The sequence below is a fragment of the Rhinoraja longicauda genome, chromosome 4 (genome assembly GCF_053455715.1).
Source record: "Rhinoraja longicauda isolate Sanriku21f chromosome 4, sRhiLon1.1, whole genome shotgun sequence".
NCBI classification, from domain to species: domain Eukaryota; kingdom Metazoa; phylum Chordata; class Chondrichthyes; order Rajiformes; family Arhynchobatidae; genus Rhinoraja; species Rhinoraja longicauda.
The window spans coordinates 59,009,689-59,030,848 of NC_135956.1; the positions used below are offsets into that span (position 1 = coordinate 59,009,689).

The 21,160-nt window shown below is 42.2% G+C and overlaps 1 protein-coding gene across 1 annotated transcript in view; it reads right to left on the minus strand.

Annotated features, from left to right (window-relative positions):
* The window catches only part of rttn (rotatin), a 175,102-nt gene that overhangs the window by 126,085 nt on the left and 27,857 nt on the right, over positions 1 to 21,160 (minus strand). The window contains exons 11-16 of the mRNA XM_078398650.1: positions 20,491 to 20,661; positions 13,356 to 13,568; positions 11,809 to 11,921; positions 9,667 to 9,793; positions 8,507 to 8,632; positions 6,397 to 6,513 (exon numbers count right to left, since the gene is read on the minus strand). Of these exons, the coding sequence (XP_078254776.1) occupies positions 6,397 to 6,513; positions 8,507 to 8,632; positions 9,667 to 9,793; positions 11,809 to 11,921; positions 13,356 to 13,568; positions 20,491 to 20,661 (867 nt within the window). The remainder of the gene's footprint in view (positions 1 to 6,396; positions 6,514 to 8,506; positions 8,633 to 9,666; positions 9,794 to 11,808; positions 11,922 to 13,355; positions 13,569 to 20,490; positions 20,662 to 21,160) is intronic.

Genomic DNA, 21,160 nt, shown 5'->3' on the forward strand with positions numbered 1-21,160 from the left:
GTCAATTGGGCTGAAGGGCCTGTTTGTAGGTCAATTGGCTTCTGTAAATTGTCCCTAGTGTGTAGGATAGAACTAGTGTATGGGCATCGCTGGTCGGCGCAGACTTGGTGGGCCGAAGCACCTGTTTCCACGTTATATCTCTAAAACAAAAGGTTCCTCACACTCCTGCCAGGCCTGCGATAGCGAGTTGTTTGTATCTGAGAAGAGCCCTTGGTGACAGCATAGAGACTCCATAACATTCTTCATTTCTTGTCCACCCAACCACACAAGTAAAAGCTATGGAGAGGCATGGTTAGAACTGCAGAATGGCTCAATAATTGAACATTATTTTGGCAGACTGTGCTGAATCTGCGCAGTTGCATTATGCAGTTCCTCAGTGCACATCTGTCTCAGTCCTTCAAATAATTCAGGCTAAATTAACATCAAGTTGGGTCCAACACATTTGTAATTGAGAGACTTGACCGACCAATTAATGGCAGTCATCTTCTTTCATTAAGCACATTGTAATGCGTCCATCGACTGCGATAGTTGGAGACTTGGAGCCAATTGATTACATCTTTGTGTGGCCATGATCAATTTTACAAGAAGTAATCAATGAGCTGCATGACAACTTGAAATTAATGTCATGCTGAAGCATGATAGCAAAGTACTGATCTTCTCAACACACAACTTGTTACCGTCAATATCTCCACTGGATCAATTAATTTTATAAAGTTGTAATAGTGGCCTACCTTTTAAGGCTTGCAGTTTGCTTGTTTGTATCAGAGAGCCGGCCTTACAGGTTTTCTATTCATATTAGGCAATGATAATGAATCTAGATGTTTGCATTCATAAAGGCTACATTTACAGGTGACCTCTCAAGACATCTGCCAACATGAGGAGTCAGCAACAACCAGAACAAATGGTCCATTTGTGGAAAGTGTCAAGTTATGCTAGAAATCTTTTAGAATAAAAACATTGTCCCAGGTTATGACAGATTTCAGTTCCTGAGAACTCTCACAACTTGAACTGTTTGCAAATTGGAAATTAACAATAATGCTGTGCGGGAAAGCATCACAGAACCAGCTGTGAAGAGAGAGTGAGCAGGCACAGGAAGAGTGGCTGCTCTGCTCAGCTCCACCCAGCCCCCAATGGTTGCAGCCCGCAGGTGGTGAGAAATCTCAAAGGGAAATGGCCCAATACCACCAGGCAGATGATACACCAGGCATGCAGCCCACCAGCAGATAGCAAATCCATCTCCATTCATCCTGCAGTTTGCCAAACACATTGGTATGTACGAAAGAAGAACAAAATAGGGTATTATCTTTTAAAAACATATGTACTTGCGGTAATGTTTTAATTTAAATTAAAGTATTTTGTATCTATTTTTTTTATTATTACACTTGAAATGCATTGACAGATTGCAAAGCTGCAGGCAGGAGTTGTTATCTGCCTAAGGTTTACTCACCAATTTTGTGAGTGGGGCTTCTTCTGGCTCACCTGCAAGTCACACAACGCCTTGCCAACTAGGTCCAGGACATATGACATGACAGAATGGGGTTGCCAAATGCAAAGTGCACGTGGCAGAACACATTCAGCAAAATGTGGACCATTGTATTCTATGTTAAGTAAATTAATCTCTTTATTCTGCAGCCAGTTAAATGAGTGTGAATATTCAATTCTGTCCTTTAATAATGAGGAAATTAACAGCAATGTTTTGTGTTCTTGTTCTATGTCTGTATGAAACTTTGCAAGTCTTCAAGGTACAACAGAGGTCTTTATTACAGTAACTCAATGCTGGCAGCAAGACAACTAAAATGACTGTAACCACACAATCTGACTGAACACTCCACACTGTGTACAAAGGGACAATCTCCATTTGTCCTGTGCAGCGCCACCTGCTGCACGGGAGGAGCAATGGGTCCTCCCACCCCACAGAGTCCACCAAACATCACACTCCCCCTTTCCAGTTTGAACGTCTCTATTCCTCAATGAGTCGCCTTGGGGGAGTACCACGATTGCAACGTGATGATCGATGAGGGACCACAGGCAGATCGGCGGGGAGTTCGTCTGGTGGAACTTCGTCAAGCCAGTGGAAGGGCAAATCAGGCACTCCAGTGTCCACACGATTCGGCACCGGGGTGTCCGGCTGCTTGGTTCTGGCCAGTCTCTGCGCAGTCTTCGCTGAAGGAACGCGGCTTCTTAATTGGTCATCATGCCGTCGGCACTGTCCTTCTTGTCTTTGGACGGTGTACATTTTGGTTCCAATGTGAGCCATGATCCTGCCAGCACACTATTTGTTTTGCTTGGTCGTATAATTGTGGTAATATACGTAGTCGCCAATGTCGAATTTGGGCTTGTTCAACTTCGGTGGCTGAGTGTGCACAGTGTTAGAGTTACGGATCGGGTTCAAAACTGATAGGGGAGAGCCGACTTGACATCCGAGCATCATCTCCGCTTGAGTTCGACCGGTAGTGCAGTTTGGAACGGTTCGATACTGCTGTAAGAAATCGCGCAATGCCAATTGTTTTGATTTCCTTTCAATTTCTACAGCACATTTTATGGCTTGCTTGAAAACGCCGACGAGCGCTCTGCCTCACCATTTGAGGGTGAATGAAAAGGTGCTGATGTCAGTTGCACGATTGAGTGATGATTGCACCATTCGCTGAACATTTGCAAGGCAAATTGGGGTCCATTGTCGCTTACAATTGTTAAGGGCATTCCCCAAATGGCGAACAAATCGTCGAGCGCAGAAGTGGTTGTTTCGGTGGTTGGATATTTATTCATTTGGATAACATGTGGCCATTTTGAATGTCCATGACTACTAGCCACATGTCCTCCAGGAACGGTCCGGCAAAATCTATGTGGATTCGCTGCCATGATTGGTCGGGGACGGGCCATGCGGAGGTCTTTTCCGACGGATTTGGCTCCGTTTTGGCACATGGTGTGCAATCCTTGCAGTGGTCGGCTATATCAGCCTCGATATTCGGCCACCATGCATGCATGCGGGCGAGCGCCTTTATTCGCACAATTCCAATGTGTGTCTTGTGCAACATTTTCAGAATTGTCGATCGCAGTTCCGTCGGAATGATCACTTGACAGTCGCGGTGCAGAATGCCATCCTTTGAGGAGATTTCTGTTTGCGCATTCTGGAATGAGCGGAATTCCTTGTCCAGCTTGGGACTGTTCGGCCACCCCGAGTGACAAAATGTCGTACCTTTAACAAAATGGGGTCTGTGCTCGTATAGTTGGCGACCGTCCTTGCCGAGACGAGGAAATCGGCGATGACCCGCGTGTTGAGCAAGTTCACGTCCGTCTCAATTTCCACAATTGCCTCCTCTGTATCGAATGTCAGGTCGGGTCCAATCGGTAGACGAGACAGTGCATCGGCATTGGCATGCTCAGCAGACTGTCGGTAAATGATGCGGTAATCATATCCCATCATGATCAGGGCCCAACGTTGTAGACGCTGCAACGTCATGACAGGCAAACTTTTCTCCGGACTGAAAATAGTCAGCAGCGGCTTGTGGTCAGTGATGAGCAGGAAATGTCGCCCACTCAAATATTGGTGGAACTTCCGGACACCAAACACGATCGTCAGTGCTTCTTTTTCCACTTGGCTGTAATTTTTCTCGGCGGTCGTCAGCGTTATTGGATGCGAGCGCGATTGGTTCTTCCTTGCCGTTCTGCGCCGCTTGTGAGATTACAGCTCCAAGACCGTACGGCAATGCATCGGCGGCTAGCGAGATCGGCGGCTAGCGAGATGGCCAAACGCGTCTTCTGGGCGGGCATTTCCTTCAACCTGGTGAATGCATGGTCACACTCTTTGGACCAGTGCCATTCGACACCCTGTTTTCGTAGGTTGTTCAATGGTGCGCAAAAGATCGAAAGTGCCGATATGAACTTGCCATTGTAGTTCACCTTGCCAATGAAGCTTTCGAGTTGCTTCACATTTTCGGACTTTGGCAATTTCACAATGGCATCCACTCTTTCTTCAGATAGCTTCAGACCACTTGCCGAGATCACATGTCCGAGATAAGTGACCTGTTTTCGGAAGAATGCGCACTTGTCCATGCGCAACTTCATGCCTTAGTTGTTCAGCGCCGCGAGGACCTGTTTTAGGTTCTGCAGGTGTTCTCCCTCTGTCCGGCCGGTGACAATTATGTCCTCCAGGTAGGCAGCTACGTACGGAATCCCGGATTGTCGACCAGTTTCTGGAAGATGGCCAGCGCCGGTGCTGGTCCAAATGACAATCGATTGCATCTGAACAGTCCCTTGTGCGTGTTGATCACGAGCAGGTTTTTTATCTCGTAGTCCAGTTCCACTTGGAGATACGCATCGGACATGTCCAATTTGGAGAAGTACTGTCCTCCTTGCAGCTTGACGAACAGCTCATCCACCCTTGGTATGGGGTGTTGATCAATGTGCAATTGAGGGTTTCCAGTCACTTTGGAGTCGCCACAGATGCGCACCTTGCCGCAAGGTTTCTGAACGACAACTATGGGTGTGGCCCATTCTGAATGGTCCACATGGGTGATAATTCCCATTTTTTCAAGACGGCAGAGTTCCTTGTCGACGGCGTCCATCTGACTGAACGGAACTGGTCTTGGTTTGAAGAACTTAGGGACGGCATCGTCTTTGAGTATGAGCCGTGCCTTCATCTTTGTGCAGTGCCCGAGTCCAGGTGCGAAAATGGCCGGAAACTGGTCAAGAACCTTCTGCAGGTTGTTCTCGCACTTGCTGACCACGTTGCAGTCCATGGTAGATGACAATGCCATAGTTGATCCTTCGTAGATCAAGGCATTCATGTCAAGCTTGAAAACAGGGATCCAGTCGATGGTGCACAGGGATGTACCTTCTTTGCCAACGACGATCAGCGGAAACATCTGTGTCATACCATTACAGGAAACGGCGACAGTGCATTTGCCTTTCGTGGGAATGGCCTATCGTCCATATCCGAAAAGGCGGATGTTGGTCGGTTTCAGTTTCGGCGATCCGATCCTCTCCCAGATGTCCTGACCCACTAGCGACACAGCCACACCAGTGTCCACCTGGAACTGTAGATCAACGTTCGAGACGCGCAGCAAAATCCTCGGCTTATCGGTGATTGTGGACACACCGAGCACTGCAATAGAAATGGTCTCCGCGATTTGGTCGACTGTGTTTTGCGCTTTCTTGCCCTTTCTCTGCTTTCCTACGGATTGACACACTGCCTGGAGATGACCTTTTCGGTTACAGGCGTAACAAATGGACTCGATATACAGGCACTCACGGTGATGATGAGCAGTCGAGCCACACCGGTAGCAGGGTTTCGATCCTTCCTCCACAGGGGAGCGGCTCTTCTGAAACTGCCCCTTCTTCTCCGGATTTGCTCTGGGTCGATCAAATGGCTTCTGGCATTGCGGACGAGTCTGACGAACTGTATGCACCTCTTGAGGGAGCTTCGACACTGTATCGCCGGCCATTTTGTGCAGTTCTTTACTTAGCAGCTCGGCCATCTTAGCTCACTGCAGCACATTCTTCAATGAGGCGCCCGATTCCTTGAGAGTCGCCTGCTGGATGAATGCCTGCCTGCAGCCCATGACCAGTCTATCCCGCAACACATTGTCTTGGCACTTTTCGCAGCATTGAGCTTTAAAATCACATGCCTTTGCCTTGGTGCGAAGTTCGGCAAGAAATTCAGTGATAGATTGCCCTTCCTGTTGCACCGTTTGGTAGAAATCGAGGCGAGCTGCAAGGAAATTTCGACTTTCTTCGTAATGCAGCTGCAAAGCCTTGTGATTTCAGCATATGAAACTTCAGTTACTTCTTCTGTAAATAAATTTTGAAGTAGTGCAAACGTTTCTGGAGACATTGATGAACACAAGAGAGCCTTCTTCCTCAGGTCAGTCGTAATTGCCATACTTTCAAAATAAAACTGAGCACGCATTAAATACGACGACCACCTTTCTTGCTCGGGATCGAAACGATCAAATTGCAGAGACATGTTTAAAAAAAATCAAAAAATAGGCTCTTATCTGGGTCTTTGGACACAATCTGGTCTCCCGTTCCTGACACCACTTTCGTGTTTTTGTTCTATGTCTGTATAAAACGTTGTGTACAGCCAAGATAACTATGTACAAAAAAATCTCCCTCTGTCCTGTGCAGCGCCACCTGCTGCACGGGAGGAGCTATGGGTCCTCCCACCCCACACAGGCCACCAAACATCACACAATGTAATTCAAAGATAAAGCAGAACACAGTGCTTCTGTTCAATCCTTTAGTTTCAATACATTTGCCAGAATATTAGACAAGCATTCTGGCTCATTGCGAGCAGTCCATTTGAGTCACAATTAATGCTGAACCCCGTGACATATCTCCTGCGTAAAGAAAATAAGAGAAGAATAAGATCTGCTTCAGAATTAGAGCTAAAATTACCTGCAGGGCTGGAATAATAGGGTAGAGAGCTTCACATAACTTGTTCCAGCTTAAAGCGCTCATAACTAGATGTCCTTGCATTAGGTAGAGGATTATGTCCTTTGCAGCAGTGTTCACCTGCAAGATGATAAAGAAATGTATTGTTTGCGTTTGAGAAAGTTATTCACACATCCTCACAACATTTTTGAGAAATATATTGATAGGGCAAGATCAAAAATACAGATTTTAAGGGTTTTTTTCCAATAACGAAATGGGTGAGTTTAACGTGACCGTTCTTTGCAGTTGACAGTTGAAGAGCACTGGTATGAAGACTGAAAGGCGAGTAGGTAGATTACAAGAGATGTTAAAAATAGGGGTGACACATTGGGAGAGCAGGAAGATGTGCAGTGGTTTGGACGAGCCAACCCATGGATGAGTGAAAGGTATTGTGGCCAGTGCGGGGTGTCAGGGATTTGATTTAATGGAGGATGTTCTAAGTTGCGGATGATAGCAGAAAATGGGGCCTTTATGTGAAAACTGGCATTTATGTTGCTTGAATATTACATTTCACCATAGTCCATGTCTGAATATTTAGGTCCGGCTGCAGGCGGCCATGGGCTACTTCATTCTCTGGAGTGTTCGGAATGGAATTGAAGGTTGTACAATCATCAGCAAACATCCCTACTTCAGATGGAAGGAAGGTCGCTGGTGAAACACCTTAAGATGTTGGCCTTGGATATTATCCTGAATGTCCACGTGATGTCCTGATGTGAGGATAATTGACCTCTAATAACGATAACCATCTTTCTTTATGAGATGCAAGATTCTAACCTATGAACTTCACTTTGAATTAGACACCTTCATGGTGTAGTGAATCAAATTGTACCTTGATATCCAAAGGTCAAAAATACAGATTAAATGAGCGGGTAAAAGAAGCATGTGATTTTGTCAGAGTGGAGAACAAAACTGAATACGGAAGTAAAGAGGAGAATTTAAGGAAAGAAAATGGAAGTGTTAGCCACTTGTCCTTTTTGAACATAGAAAGAGAATAGCCAAAAAACATAAAACTGGGACTTAAATTATACGGAGATACAAGATAATTTGGAATTGTTCTCTTTGGAGCAAAGAAAATCAAAGAGATTGAAAACTGTAAATAATTGATTCCATTAACAGAAATATCAATAATCAGATTAATAAATAAACAAAAAAAGCACAGAACCAGATGATTAATTGTAGAAAATTTATTTTATGGAAGGAAATTATTTGGCCTATGTGTCAGTGCCGGTTAGAAACAAAGATTTAGCCAACCTAATCACACTTTTGATTACCAGATCAACCCCTGCAGACCACATGTACACAAGTAATTTTTGCTTTACTCGAGGGGTTTTGTTTCTATCGCGATCAGAGTTGTAGACTCTTCTTACTCGTACAAGTAAAAAAAGGGTGTCCTTTCATAGTTAATCCTTCTACCAACTATTTAATAGCAATTTCCCCTTTTTTATGACCCATATGCTAATGTAAATAGATCCTTTCTATTTGTTCCATCTTCACTCCTCATAATTCTGAAGAAGGGTCTCGACCGGAAAAGTCACCCATTCCTTCTTTCCAGAGATGCTGCCTGTCCCGCTGAGTTACTCCAGCATTATGTGTCTACCTTTGGCTCCTCATAATCTGATACACCATCACTCTCCAAAGCAAACAGCTATACCTTATTCATCTTTCCACAGAGTTATAATTTTTCCAGTCTTTGTAAATTTCTAAGAAATCATAATTCACTTGCAATGTGGTAACCTGTACTCAAAAACATGATATTCAAGCTGTTGTCTAATAAGTGTTGTGTAATGTTTGAATGTAACCTCCCTGCTCATATATTCTAAGTACCCCGGATACCATTTTAGATAACAAGAAGCAAACTGAATATATATTTCAAATATAAACTTTTATTTTTGTGCAAAAAGAGTATGGACTAATTGGAGAGTTCCAACAACAAACTGAAATGTACACAATAGGCTGAATGGCCTCCTCCAGTGCATTCTCCCAATCAAATCAAATGTAATGATCCCCACATCTCAAATTACAAGAAGAGAGTCCCATTACTTTTAATAAAAGCATTCAGAAATTGAAAAAGTACCTTCTCCACGGGGTCTTGTAAGCCAAAAGTGCATATTTCATACAAAACTCGAGGATGGAGGAGAAAATGAACACCATGAGACACGGACGATACTGGCTTGGTTACATTGTAGATTCCCAAGCAATCCTTCGAAAAAAAATGTAAAAATAAAATTAATTACTGGATTGAATACAAGATAAATTCTACACATTAACATTTTCTAATTTTGGTTTTCATACAAATTTCTTTCAAGCTCCTTCTCTTAAAACATCAATACCAATTATTATTGTAATTACAAGTTCATTTTGCTTCAGTTCCGTGATTGTTTAATATAGGTTTCAGGTTTATGCTCCACATCAGGTCTTCAGGCAGTTAACATTTCCTGTATTTTTGAGGAATATTCTGTTGTTAGGATAATAATATTTGAATGGCTCCTCTGAATGTGGAATAAGCTGTTTTGCAGTATTTGAGGATGCACGGCAATTTGTATGGTTCAGGGGACATGATTTATTCCTCAACCAACACCAGCTGATTTTGTGCTTGTCCACTTTTCTCATTAGACTTTGTAGTATTTACTATACAGACCGGCTACATGACGATTATAACTGCATTTAAAAGTCAGTACATTAGCTGTGAAGTTCTTGAGATGTCCGAAATCATATCACACAATTGCAAATTATTTGTCTCCGTTTTGACTGTTCCAGCGCAAGCACATATTCTCGCTCTTTTGTTGATTTAGCTTTCATTGATTTTAGAAAGGATGACATGAAGATCCACTTCATTTTTCAAAGCCACACAGTTATCTGCATAACACAAAATACTAAGCCTTTTGATCTTCATTGATGTAATCTACTGGCTCATTTGTAACATTTTCCAACCTGCACATGCTCACTTTCCTGACCCATCTTCATAATAATTTGCCAGGTCTCATTTTTGGCAACATAATACTCCATTGAAGATCAGTGAATAATGGGATCCAGGAACAAACTGTTCAGCCCAATAGTTTTTATATTACATTATTGGAATATAAATATAGTTAAGAGAAGCCAAATGATGCTGAAGGAAAAGGACATAGTTTTCTTCATCTGATTAGTATGAGAAATCTATAATGGAGCATACAAAACAAATCCATGCAAAATCTACAGCTCATTGACAAAAGATCAATGATGCTCTTAGCTTACCTTTACAAGGGTTAAAGAGTAGCAATAAGACTCCGTTTTAATAACTGGCAGGGGATGAGATAAGAGCTTTAGGAACACTTTCTGACTTTCTCCTTGATGTATTGGGCTGGCCTGTGTTGATTTACAACTGCAAAAAAATATAAACATGTTAAAATTGAGCTTTTTGCAAAACAAAAATCTAATATTCAAAAATATTTTAGCTCTCTATTCTTTGACAATAGCTTTCCTCAGAACCCGCACAAGGAAAATGAACTGAGCCATGCAAGTGATCTAATGACTTCAGTTTTCTGTGCAACAAGCTGTTTACCCTGTTGCAGTGAGGAAAAGTAGACGTCTAGGGCCCCGAGCCTAAAAGAAAAGCATCTTCTCAGCAAATTAAATTGAAACTACCAGTACAAAAGACAAGAAGAAATCGTAAATTGTGAGGATGAATTAAATGCAAATTAGATAGACAAAAAGGGAAAAATAATAAAAGATTCAATCATAAGATTAAAATCACAAAAGGAGACTCTTAAAACAGATTTAATAGTTCATTTCTGGCACCAGTAATTAACACATCATTTATCACTAAAATAATATTTTAGACTCACCACTTTGTTGTGAGTTTAGGATGTATTTACCATAAAAATACATCAGCTTCAGTGCATTCAATGCATTTCAATGCTGAAGTAGACAGCAAGATTGTGCTTTTGTGAAGGTGACAAGAGAGCAGAAGATTTCCAGAAGCAAATATTGAATAGGGATGTAGCTGCTGAATTATTTACACATTGATTTCACTGTTATTCTTACAGCAAGTTACAGTCCAATGTTAACCGCAAGAGGGAAGAATTGACTTTTATAAAAGTTGTACAATGATTAAGATGCCAAAGACAGTTCAAAATGGAAGTGGGATGTTGAACTGATGTAACAATTTACTTCTCCATCCCATTCCCACCATGAATTATGTCCTTGTCCCCCAACAAAACCCAATGTGAACTCAAGGAACAAAATATAATCTTATGACCAAGCACACCACAATTCTCAAGATTTAAGATCGAGCTAAACAATTTCAGATAGTCAGCCTTTTCAGTTTGTATCAGAGCAGGCCAGTTCCAAATGGAGCAAAGATCAAACAAAAATCTACACTGACGCTAAAGAGTTCGTTTTTGGCAACATGAGGTTAAACGAATAACTAGTGCCATGCATTAAAAGCTGGGCAAATGCATTAAATGCTGCTGCTACACTAAAATACACTATTCCTTCAAAACTGCTAACATTTATGTATATTTTAAAAATCACATTCCTTTTCAGTTTAGACAAAATAATCTAATCTGATTATTAAGATATTTTCTGCTTCAGCGATTTCCTTTGTTTGTTGATGGTGTGGAGTTTACATATAGGACCCAACAAGGAACTATTAAACCTGCATCGCCTTAATTTCACAACCAAAGTCACTCAGGTCTCATTAAGCTGCAATACACAAATGACACTTGCTTATGTGCCTGTTTGAAGGCCTAAGTTCTTAAATCTTCATTGACTCCTTTACTAAAGCATGCAAGAAATGGATATTGCATTTAACGTCTGCAAAACATAATTCCTCAACAAAGTTTATCTCTCTGTGTACAACATCACAACCCAACAATAAAGTTCCACGATCAGGTACTGGAAAACATGGAACATTTCCCACAACCAACAGGGGTGGCACACTGGAACAGCAGCGGAGTGGCTGCCTTACCGTGCCAGAGACCTGGAGAGGTGCAAATTTCACAATTTCCTCAATATCCACTTTATTGGCCAGCATGATAAACAGATTTATGTCCCTGTCCTCTTCCAGACAGACATCCGAGTCACTGAGAGTACAGCGAGACCCAATGGGCAGGTTATTTTGCCTTTACAACTGACACCACGCTCAAAAAGCAGACCTCTATTCAAAACTCCATCATGGCAGGGGATTACCAGGTGGACAGAAGAAACTCTTCAAGTATGTTTTCAAGGCCTCCTTGAAAAGCTGTAACATCGTCATTTACTCATGGAAAACCCCGGCTCATCACTCAAAATGGAGAAGGGGCAATCAGGAGTCCATTTATCGAGGATATAGAAACCAGGAAGACATAATATCCTGCATTTACATTTAATATAAGATTTAAGAAATTCCTGCCTTACATTTCAGAGCATGTGTTAATATACTTCTGGACCAGCTGGAGCTGCTGATGGTAGGGAAGGCTGATCACAGCCTGGTCTGCTAATTCAATCAATTCCATGAGATTCTTTTCACTCTGCAAAGAGAAGAATGCAATTAGGCTGTGAAAATTCCTTTCACTTTCCAAATATCACAAGCAAAATCTATTTTTAATATGAAGGAAAATATCAATTTCTACCTTTAGTTTATAGATAATAGACAATAGGTGCAGGAGTAGGCCATTCGGCCCTTCGAGCCAGCACCACCTTTCAATGTGATCATGGCTGATCATTCTCAATCAGTACCCCGTTCCTGCCTTCTCCCCATACCCCCTGACTCCGCTATCCTGAAGAGCTCTATCTAGCTCTCTCATAAATGCATTCAGAGAACTGGCCTCCACTGCCTTCTGAGGCAGAGAATTCCACAGATTTACAACTCTCTGACTGAAAACGTTTTTCCTCATCTCCATTCTAAATGGCCTACCCCTTATTCTTAAACTGTGGCCCCTGGTTCTGGATTTCCCCCAACATTGGGAACATGTTTCCTGCCTCTAACATGTCCAACCCCTTAATAATCTTATTATATGTTTCGATAAGAGTTTATGAGATAATCAGAGGATTATCACTGTTATTCATCGAAGAGAGACAACCAGAAAATACTATTGCTCTGATTTCACCACCACCACCCCCCCCCCCCCCCCCCACAAAAAAAATTGCATTATTTCTGCATGTGATGATAAATGGGGAGTTCTGGTCTCGTCAATGGTGAATGGAGTAGTTTAGTTTAAATAATGTACTATGGTATATAGCAGCTTGTAAAATTAGCAAGAAAACATAAGATGAATCATAATTAATCAATGAATCTACTGTGTAGGCATACAGTATTTTGAACATCTGGGATAGCAATTGTAATTACGTTTGATAATGCTTTTCCAAAAAAAAAAAAATCAAAAATGGCAGTGCTAAAATTTGTAGGGAAGTGCAATTTTAGATTCAAGGAGAATTTTAGACAACTTAAATATTGTCTTCTGTACGATACTCATTTTTAATGAAAGTTCAGTCAGAACTCATGAAGCTGACAAAGAAAAACTATGAAAGGACCCTCACACATCTCTGTAGCAAGACAGTTTAACAAAAAGAGATGTCTTAGAGCATCTTCCATGTATCAGTACTCATTAGGATTGGTATTTAACGCTAGGGGGCTAATCACAATTAAAGTAAAAAGCTTCAAAGTTTGACAAATGTGAATTAGTGAAATAATGAAATATATTCAATAAAGGAAATGATTTAAGCCAACAGAGTTACAAAACTAATTCAAGTGACATATTGACCAGAGTCTATAAAATGATCCAATCTTTCAAGCACTGGTGTGCCTTAAAACAATTCAGCTACATGGTTTGCTATGTAAAAACAGAACTGCAAATTGCATTTTGGGGGGAAAAAGCAAATCAATTTCAACAAGTCACCCCCCCCCTCCCCCCCCCGTTTCACAATGAATAAATAATATAATAAATAATAGTGGCAGTACATACCATTACTTCAACCTCATTGATAAAGGAACATGCATACTCCATTGAGTGTGCTACTTCTGTGGTTCTCTTATAGATATTGTAGCTCTGCAAGCTGACCTGCTCTAGGTAGACAATGACAGACTCATGAACGTTTAAATAGCTCAAACGGAATGGGACATCCAGAGACAGAAGATAAAGCACATTTCCAATGCTTTCTGGCAGAACTTCACTTGCCTATAAAATAATTAAAAACTATAAGTCACAAACAGAATCAATTTGATCATAATTTAAATCATTATTCTCTCCAAGACTTCAGAACAGGAATACAGGAATACAGAGCTTTATTTGTCATTCGGTACCGAGGTACCGAACGAAATTACATTGCAGTCGCACACAAAAAAAAGAACACAAGACACATGACCCCAACACAAACATCCATCACAGTGACTCCAAACACCCCCTCACTGTGATGGAGGTAACAAAACTTCCACTCTCTTCCCCACGCCCACGGACAGACAGCTCGTCCCCGACCGACCCGCACAGTCCCCGCAAGGGGATGGAAGTCCCCGCGGCCGAGCCGCACCGGGCGCTGAAAAGTCCCGCGGCCGAGCCGGGCGATTGAAGTCCCCGCGGCCGAGCCGTACCGGGTGCTGAAACGTCCCGTGACCGAGCCGGGCGATGGAAGGCCCCGCGGCCGTACCGTGCGCTGCTAAGTCCCGCGGCCGAGCCGTACTGGGCGATGTTAGGTCCCGCGGCCGAGCCGCACCAGCGATGTAAAGTTCCGCGGCCGAGCCGCGCTGGACGATAGAAGGCCCCGCGGCCGAGCCGCACCTGGCGCTGAACCGTCCCGCGGCCACGCCGGGCGATGTTAAGTCCCGCGGCCAAGCCGCACCAGCGATGTAAAGTCCAGCGGCCGAGCCGCACCGGGCGATGGAAGGCCCCGCGGGCGATGGAAGGCCCGTGGCCGAGCCGCACCTGGCGCTGAACCGTCCCGCGGCCGCGCCGGGCGATGTTAGGTCCCGCGGCCGAGCCGCACCAGCGATGTAAAGTCCCGCGGCCTAGCCGCACCGGGCGATGTTAGGTCCCGCGGCCGAGCCGCACCAACAGTGTAAAGTCCAGCGGCCGAGCCGCACCGGGCGATGGAAGGTCCGCGGCCGAGCCGCGCCCCGCGCCGTGAGGAAGAGACCTAAAAAGGAAAGGTTTCCCCCACCACCCCACACATACACAGCCAAAAAACAAAAACAAAAACCATCCCAACACTGACACACAACAAAAAAAATGGAAAAAAGACGAACAGACTGCCAGACTAGGTAAGAGCAAAGTTTGCTACTCCAATGATCTATGCTGTAAAGTTAATATACAAATAAATATATGAAAATGTCAGGCTTAGACTGGATTGCAATGTTCTTATGAGAGAATGAACTGCAAACTGAAATGAATTGACTCATTTGTAATTAAGGTACAACCATGGAAATGTCCTTTAACAGTGATTTTGTTCACAAACCAAGCCTTGGGATCCATGAAAGCAAAATGGCAGAGCATTGGCCAAAAATCTTTAGAACCAGTTTGAATGATGCCTTCAGGAACAACAATCCAAAATAATCTCCAACATGAAGTTAAGAACATAATGAAAAGGCAGGGGTGGGGAAAAGGAGAATAACAACCGACTTACGAGTTTTCAATTGTCCCTTGCCACATTAGTTGAGTCATTAAACCAGATGATAGAAAGTAATTAGGCAAAACATTGTGCTGACAAGTTAGTTCCAGAGTGTGGATCGATGCCCTTTAACAAACCTTCATAAACTGAACTACCGCACATAATCCAGTACAGGTAGTTCTGCTGTACTGCACATTTCCGTCATGCTAATTGGATGTAATGCAAAGATAGACACAAAATGCTGGAATAACTCAGCGGGACAGGCAGCATCTCTGGAGAGAAGTAATGGACGACATTTCGGGTCAAGACTCTTCTTCAGACTCGACCCAAAACGTCACCCATTCCTTCTCTCCAGAGATGTCCTGCTTGAGTTACTCCAGCATTTTGTGTCTATCTTCAGTTTAAAGCAGCATCTGCAGTTCCTTCCTACACATTGGATATAATGTGATTGACAAATGAGAATGCATATTATATTACATGGGCTGAATTGGTTACAATGCAATTTTAATCTGGAACTACTTAAAAGTTACTTTGGAAACTGAAAAGAAGAAACAAAGTCTTGAAAAAATAAAATCCAAGGAAAGTTTCCATTTAACCTCCCTGTAGTAATAAGACCATGGGACAGAGGTGCAGAATTAGGTCATTCAGCCCACGAGTCCACCCCGCCATTCAATTATGGCTGATCTATTTTTCCCTCTCAACCTCATTCTCCTGCCTTCTTCCCATAACTTCTGATGCCCTTCCTGATCAAGACCTGCCAATTTCTGCTTTAAAAATACCCAATGTCTTGAACTCCACAGCCATCTATGGCAATGAATTCCATAGATTCACCACCCTCTGGCTTAAGAAATTTCTCCTCATCTGCATTTTGAAGGTCCTTTTATTCAAGGCTGTGCCCTCTGGTTCTAGACTCTCTCATTACTGGAAACATCCTTTCCACATCCACTCCATTGAGGCCTTTCATTATTCGGCAGGTTTCAATGAAACCCCCCCCCCCTCATCCATCTAAACTACAGCGTGTACAAGCCCAGAGCCTAAATGCTCCTGATATGTTAACCCAATCATCCCCGGGATCATTCTCATAAACCTCCTCTGGACCAGCTCCAAAGCCAGCATATCCTTTCTCAGATAATGGGGCCCAAAACTACTCGCAATATTCCAAATGTGGCCCCACCAACACCTGATAAAGCCTCAGCATTACATCCTTGCTTTTATATTCTAGTTCCCTCAAAATGATTGCTAATAGTCACAGTCATTGCTAATGGGCCACAGTCTTAGAATAAAGGGGAGGCCATTTAAAACTGAGGTGAGAAGGAACTCTTTCTCCCAGAGAGTTGTGAATTTGTGGAATTCTCTGCCACAAAGGGCAGTGGAGGCCAAATCACTGGATGGACTTAAGAGAGGATAGAGCTCTCGGGGCTAATGTAATCAAGGGATATGGGGAGAAGGCAGGCACGAGTTATTGATTGTTGTTGATCAGCCATGATCACAATGAATGGCGGTGCTGGCTCGAAGGGTCGAATGGCCTTCTCCTGCACCTAATTTCTATGATTCTATGTTTCTAACATTGCATTTGCCTTCCTTACTGCTGTTTCAACCTGCACATTTCTAGGAATTCTGCACTCCCAAGTCCTTTTGCACTTACAATTTCTGAATCGTCTCCCCATTTAGAAAGTAGTCTATCCCTTTATTCCTTCTGCCAAAGTGCATTACCATACACTTTGCTACACTCTATTCCATTCTTTGCCCACTCTCCCAACCTGTCCATGTTCTTCTGCAGTTTCCCTGCTTCCTCAACACTATCTGATCCTCTGCCTATCTGCAAACTTGGCCACAAAGCCATCAATTCCATCATCCAGATTATTAACAATATAATGTGAAAAGTAGTGGACCCAACACCGACCCCTGCAGAACACCACTAGACATTGGCAGCCAACGGGAAAGCCCCCCCTTTATTCCCACTCTTTGCCTTCTGCCAGTCAGCCAATCTTCTTTCCTTCCCTCTGATATCATGGGCTCCTATCTTCTTCAGCAGCCTCACGTGTGGCACCTTAAAGGCCTTCTGAAAATCCAAGCAAACAACATCCACAGACTCTCCTTGGTCTATCCTGCTTGTTATTTTGTCAAAAACTCCAACAGATTTGTCAGGCAAGATCTCCCCTTAACAACACTATGCTGACCTCAGGCTATTTTATATTGTGCTTTCAAGTACCCTAAACCTCATCTTTAATAAAGGATTCTAAACTTATACCCACCAAACCAACTGGCCTATAATTTCATTTATTTTGCCTGGCTGCATTCTTAAACATTGGAGTCACATTTGCGATTTTCCAGTACTCTGGAACAATTCCTGATTCTAATGATTCTTGAAAGATTACTACTAATGCCTCCACAATCTCTACAGCTACCTCTTTCAGAACACTGGGGTGTAGTCCATCAGGTCCAAGTGACATCCACCTTTAGACCTTTCAGCTTCCCAAGCACCTTCTCCTCTGTAATTGTGACTGTACTCACTTCTGCCTCTCTTGAATTTCTGGCATATTGCTGCTGTCTTCCACTGTGAACACTGATGCTAAAATGTATTCAGTTCATCTGCCATTTCTTTGTAATCAGACAGCACTGTCTCCCAAGAACACAGATTCACCACAAGCGACCATTGAAATTAACCCCCCAAAAATTGCTTCTACTGCACAATGATGCACAAATTGCTTCTACTGCACAATGATGCTCTATAAAACAACGTCATATAAAACCTTCAGTGACAAAAATAAATTTACGGCTATTGAAAAGACTTTTGAAAACCCCGCAGGAAAAAGTAACATTATTGCAAGTCAAACTCTTTAGCCCCTAATTCCCTTTACCCCGTTGACACAATTGGTTATAGAACATGGTTTTCTATAAATAAGAGGTTTCTTAGAAACACATCTGGCACATAGTGTGGAAACAGGCCCTTCGGCCCAACTTGCCCACACTGGCAAACAATGTCCCAGCCACACTGGTTCCACTTGCCTGTGCTTGGTCCATGTCCCTCCAAACCTGTTCTATTCATGTACCTGTCTAACTGCTTCTTAAATGATGGCATAGTCCCAGCCTCAACCACCTCCTCTGGCACTTTGTTTCATACACCCACCACCCTTTATGTGAAAATGTTACCCCTCGGATTCCTATTAAATCTTTTCCCCTCCACCTTGAACCTACTGTATGTCCTCTGGTCCTTGATTCCCCTAATCTAGGCAAGAGACTGTGCATCTAAGGGCACAGTACAGCAGAATTGCTTACATTTCGAATTGGATGGTGACACTCCAGGTTATTATGGGTTTTTAGGTTATTTCCCAAATTGGTGCTAAACATAACTAAATACTATCCTGGCATATTTGTATGTTGGAGCGGTACCCTAATAATTTGTAATAGAAAGCCAGATTGGGACCAATATTTAAAGAAATGGTCTTGACTAAAACTCCATTACATGACACAGTATGAGTAGTTGAGACTAGATGACACCCCAAGACATAGTTGGTTGTAGGTCAAATGTTGATAAATGGGATTAATATTGATTATTTGATGGTCAGCACAGACATGGTGGACCAAAGGACATACTTCGTGTTGTATTTATTTGTTAAATGACCACGACAGCAAATTATTCCAAATTCATGTGCTTCCTCATCATTTTAATTCAAGGAATTGGTAAAAATGCACAGGTTCAATTGCATACTGGGTCTCTTGATGTCGCATAACACATCCTATAAATGGGCTTGGATATTTAATCTGACGAAGATATGCAGAATGATACTTCTCTACCACACTCCTTACATCTTCTACAATCTAGGAACTCCATCTGTATGAATGTGAAGGAGCATAATGTCTGTACAGATTAATTTTAATTAAATAGTTTATTATAGAAGAAGCAGCCATTCAGAAGGCTTCTGGCATCCAATTATCATCCCCAGATCAGGTGGCTGTAGTTATTTCCAAGACTAGGTGGAATGCCAATCAGCCTGAAATGAATGGAGCTGCTCCAGATTGCACAAAAACTCTCCTAATAATGGACACCACAAAGCCATTGAGAAGGAAGCTTGACAAAATGGTTAATAATATTTTTTATCAATTTACGTCCATGTTTGCAACCACATATTTGCAGATAATTTGGGAGAATGCTGCATAATAATAACTCCATAATTTTTCTCTGCACCTTATACTCTTGAATTACAGCATCGTGCAGAAAATTAAATCTTCAGGTTCAATGAGATTTGCAATATTCAAACCGAGAAGCTCAGACAGAGCCGACACAAGGGATGTACAAGGTCAATGCTCCAGTTATTCTGACAGATTAATAGTCCTATTTAGATTGCTTGCTCCCCAAGGATAACGAGGGAAGAAAACTAGCATGATTTAAACTTTAAGCCTCATTTATCACTAAAATTCACTGGAGACATCACATTGTCACTTTATACAATTCAGAGATTCAGCAAGCTAAGGCAGAGGTATAGCTGGTTAAACTGCTGCCACACAGCTCCAAAACCTCAGGTTCAACCCTGACCTCCAGTGCTTGTGGGTGGAGTTTGTACCTTTGCACTGTGACTACATGGGTCTCCTCCAGGCTATCCAGTTTCCTTCACATCCCAAAGACATGTGGGTTAGTAGGTTAGCTGGTCACTGTGGTGCGCCTCCAGTCTGTAAACGACTGATAGAATTTAGGGATGGGAATTGATAGTATCAGGTGCAAATGGATGCAAATTGGTGCAGATGGTTGCTTGATGTTTGGCGCACTTTCGCTGGGCTGAGGGGCCTGTTTCTAAGGTCTGTGAGAGTCTATCTGGATTTTTGGTTAAAGTAATAATTCTTAAAACATCTATAATTATGCCACAGCTGGAATCTAAATAGTAAGGAAGAGGCTTGAACCATCTAGTTGATGACTGAGGGAGGGAGGGGTGCACAGTGAAACAAAGCATTCCTCTCACTGGCAATTTTAGTGAAGAAAGCTCTCGAAGATTCTGAATTGTTTCAAAATCTAATGACATAAATTGTGTATAATGAGTGATATTCAGCAATGTTGGCAGGAATGACTTTACTTGGCTGATCTCTGGGAAACTGTTCACGGGTTCAATCATTTTATACAAAGGTTCAAACAAAAAGAAAGTTTCTGATTGATAAAAGCAAACATGTAATCTCATGTCCCATCCAAAATAGGAAACCAGTACTGCAATTCTTTGCACAGCTGGCCTTTGCTATGCATGTTCCTATATCTGCATTCACTGCAATGTTTTGTCAGACACTTTGCTTGGTGCATACAAGGTTAAGAAAGAGAAACAGAAAATTGGATAAAAATTATAATTACCATTGCGAGGGACAATAAACAACACGCACAACTATGAAAGCACTCAAAAATAGTCATTTTTGACAAACATAAAAATATGCAAAGAATTGTAAACTTAGATATGATTGTATAAAAGATCTAATCTAAATCTTGTGGGAGAAACAGGCAAAAATATATCAGCTCACCTTCTCCACAGGGAGGACTATTTGCAGCAAACGTACAGTGAATAATGCAATGCTGACAAATGCCATTCGGTGGTGCACTATAATCGCTTCTGGTTGTTCTACAGAAATGCTGGCATTATGATAAGCAAGAACTTCTCCTAAAGCATCCAAGGTTGCTATCAGACTTTCTTTCTGTGAAGAGCAAAAAATAATAATTACAGCAACTGATTTGAAATGGCATTAATCAATAATAGTGGTTAACTATGTTTTGTAACGGGTTAGGCAAGTTGTAATGGCTTTTTTAACTTAAATAAAGATATTGTTGCCTGCTGAGTAAAGAAATTGGCAATTAAACATTTAGTAACAAGAATAATAGTTTAAAAATGTGCAGTATTCTAAAGCTATGAACAAAAGAAAAAATTGTGGATGAGAAGATGCCATTTGGTCCAATGGAGCCCAATTGTTCATATTTCATCTCACTAATCTACCCATAAATTGCATTCATAACAAGTGCCTTTTCTTATTAGACCAATTATTTCAAACATGCATCATTCCTGGAGGGAAGAAATAATTTTGCACCTATAATACTATGCAACCTTTAACCAACTCAATGAGGTGGGTCTCACTACAATTAAATTTAATTTTTACAAAAAAAAAATATACCATGGTTTATATGGATTTTTATATGTGC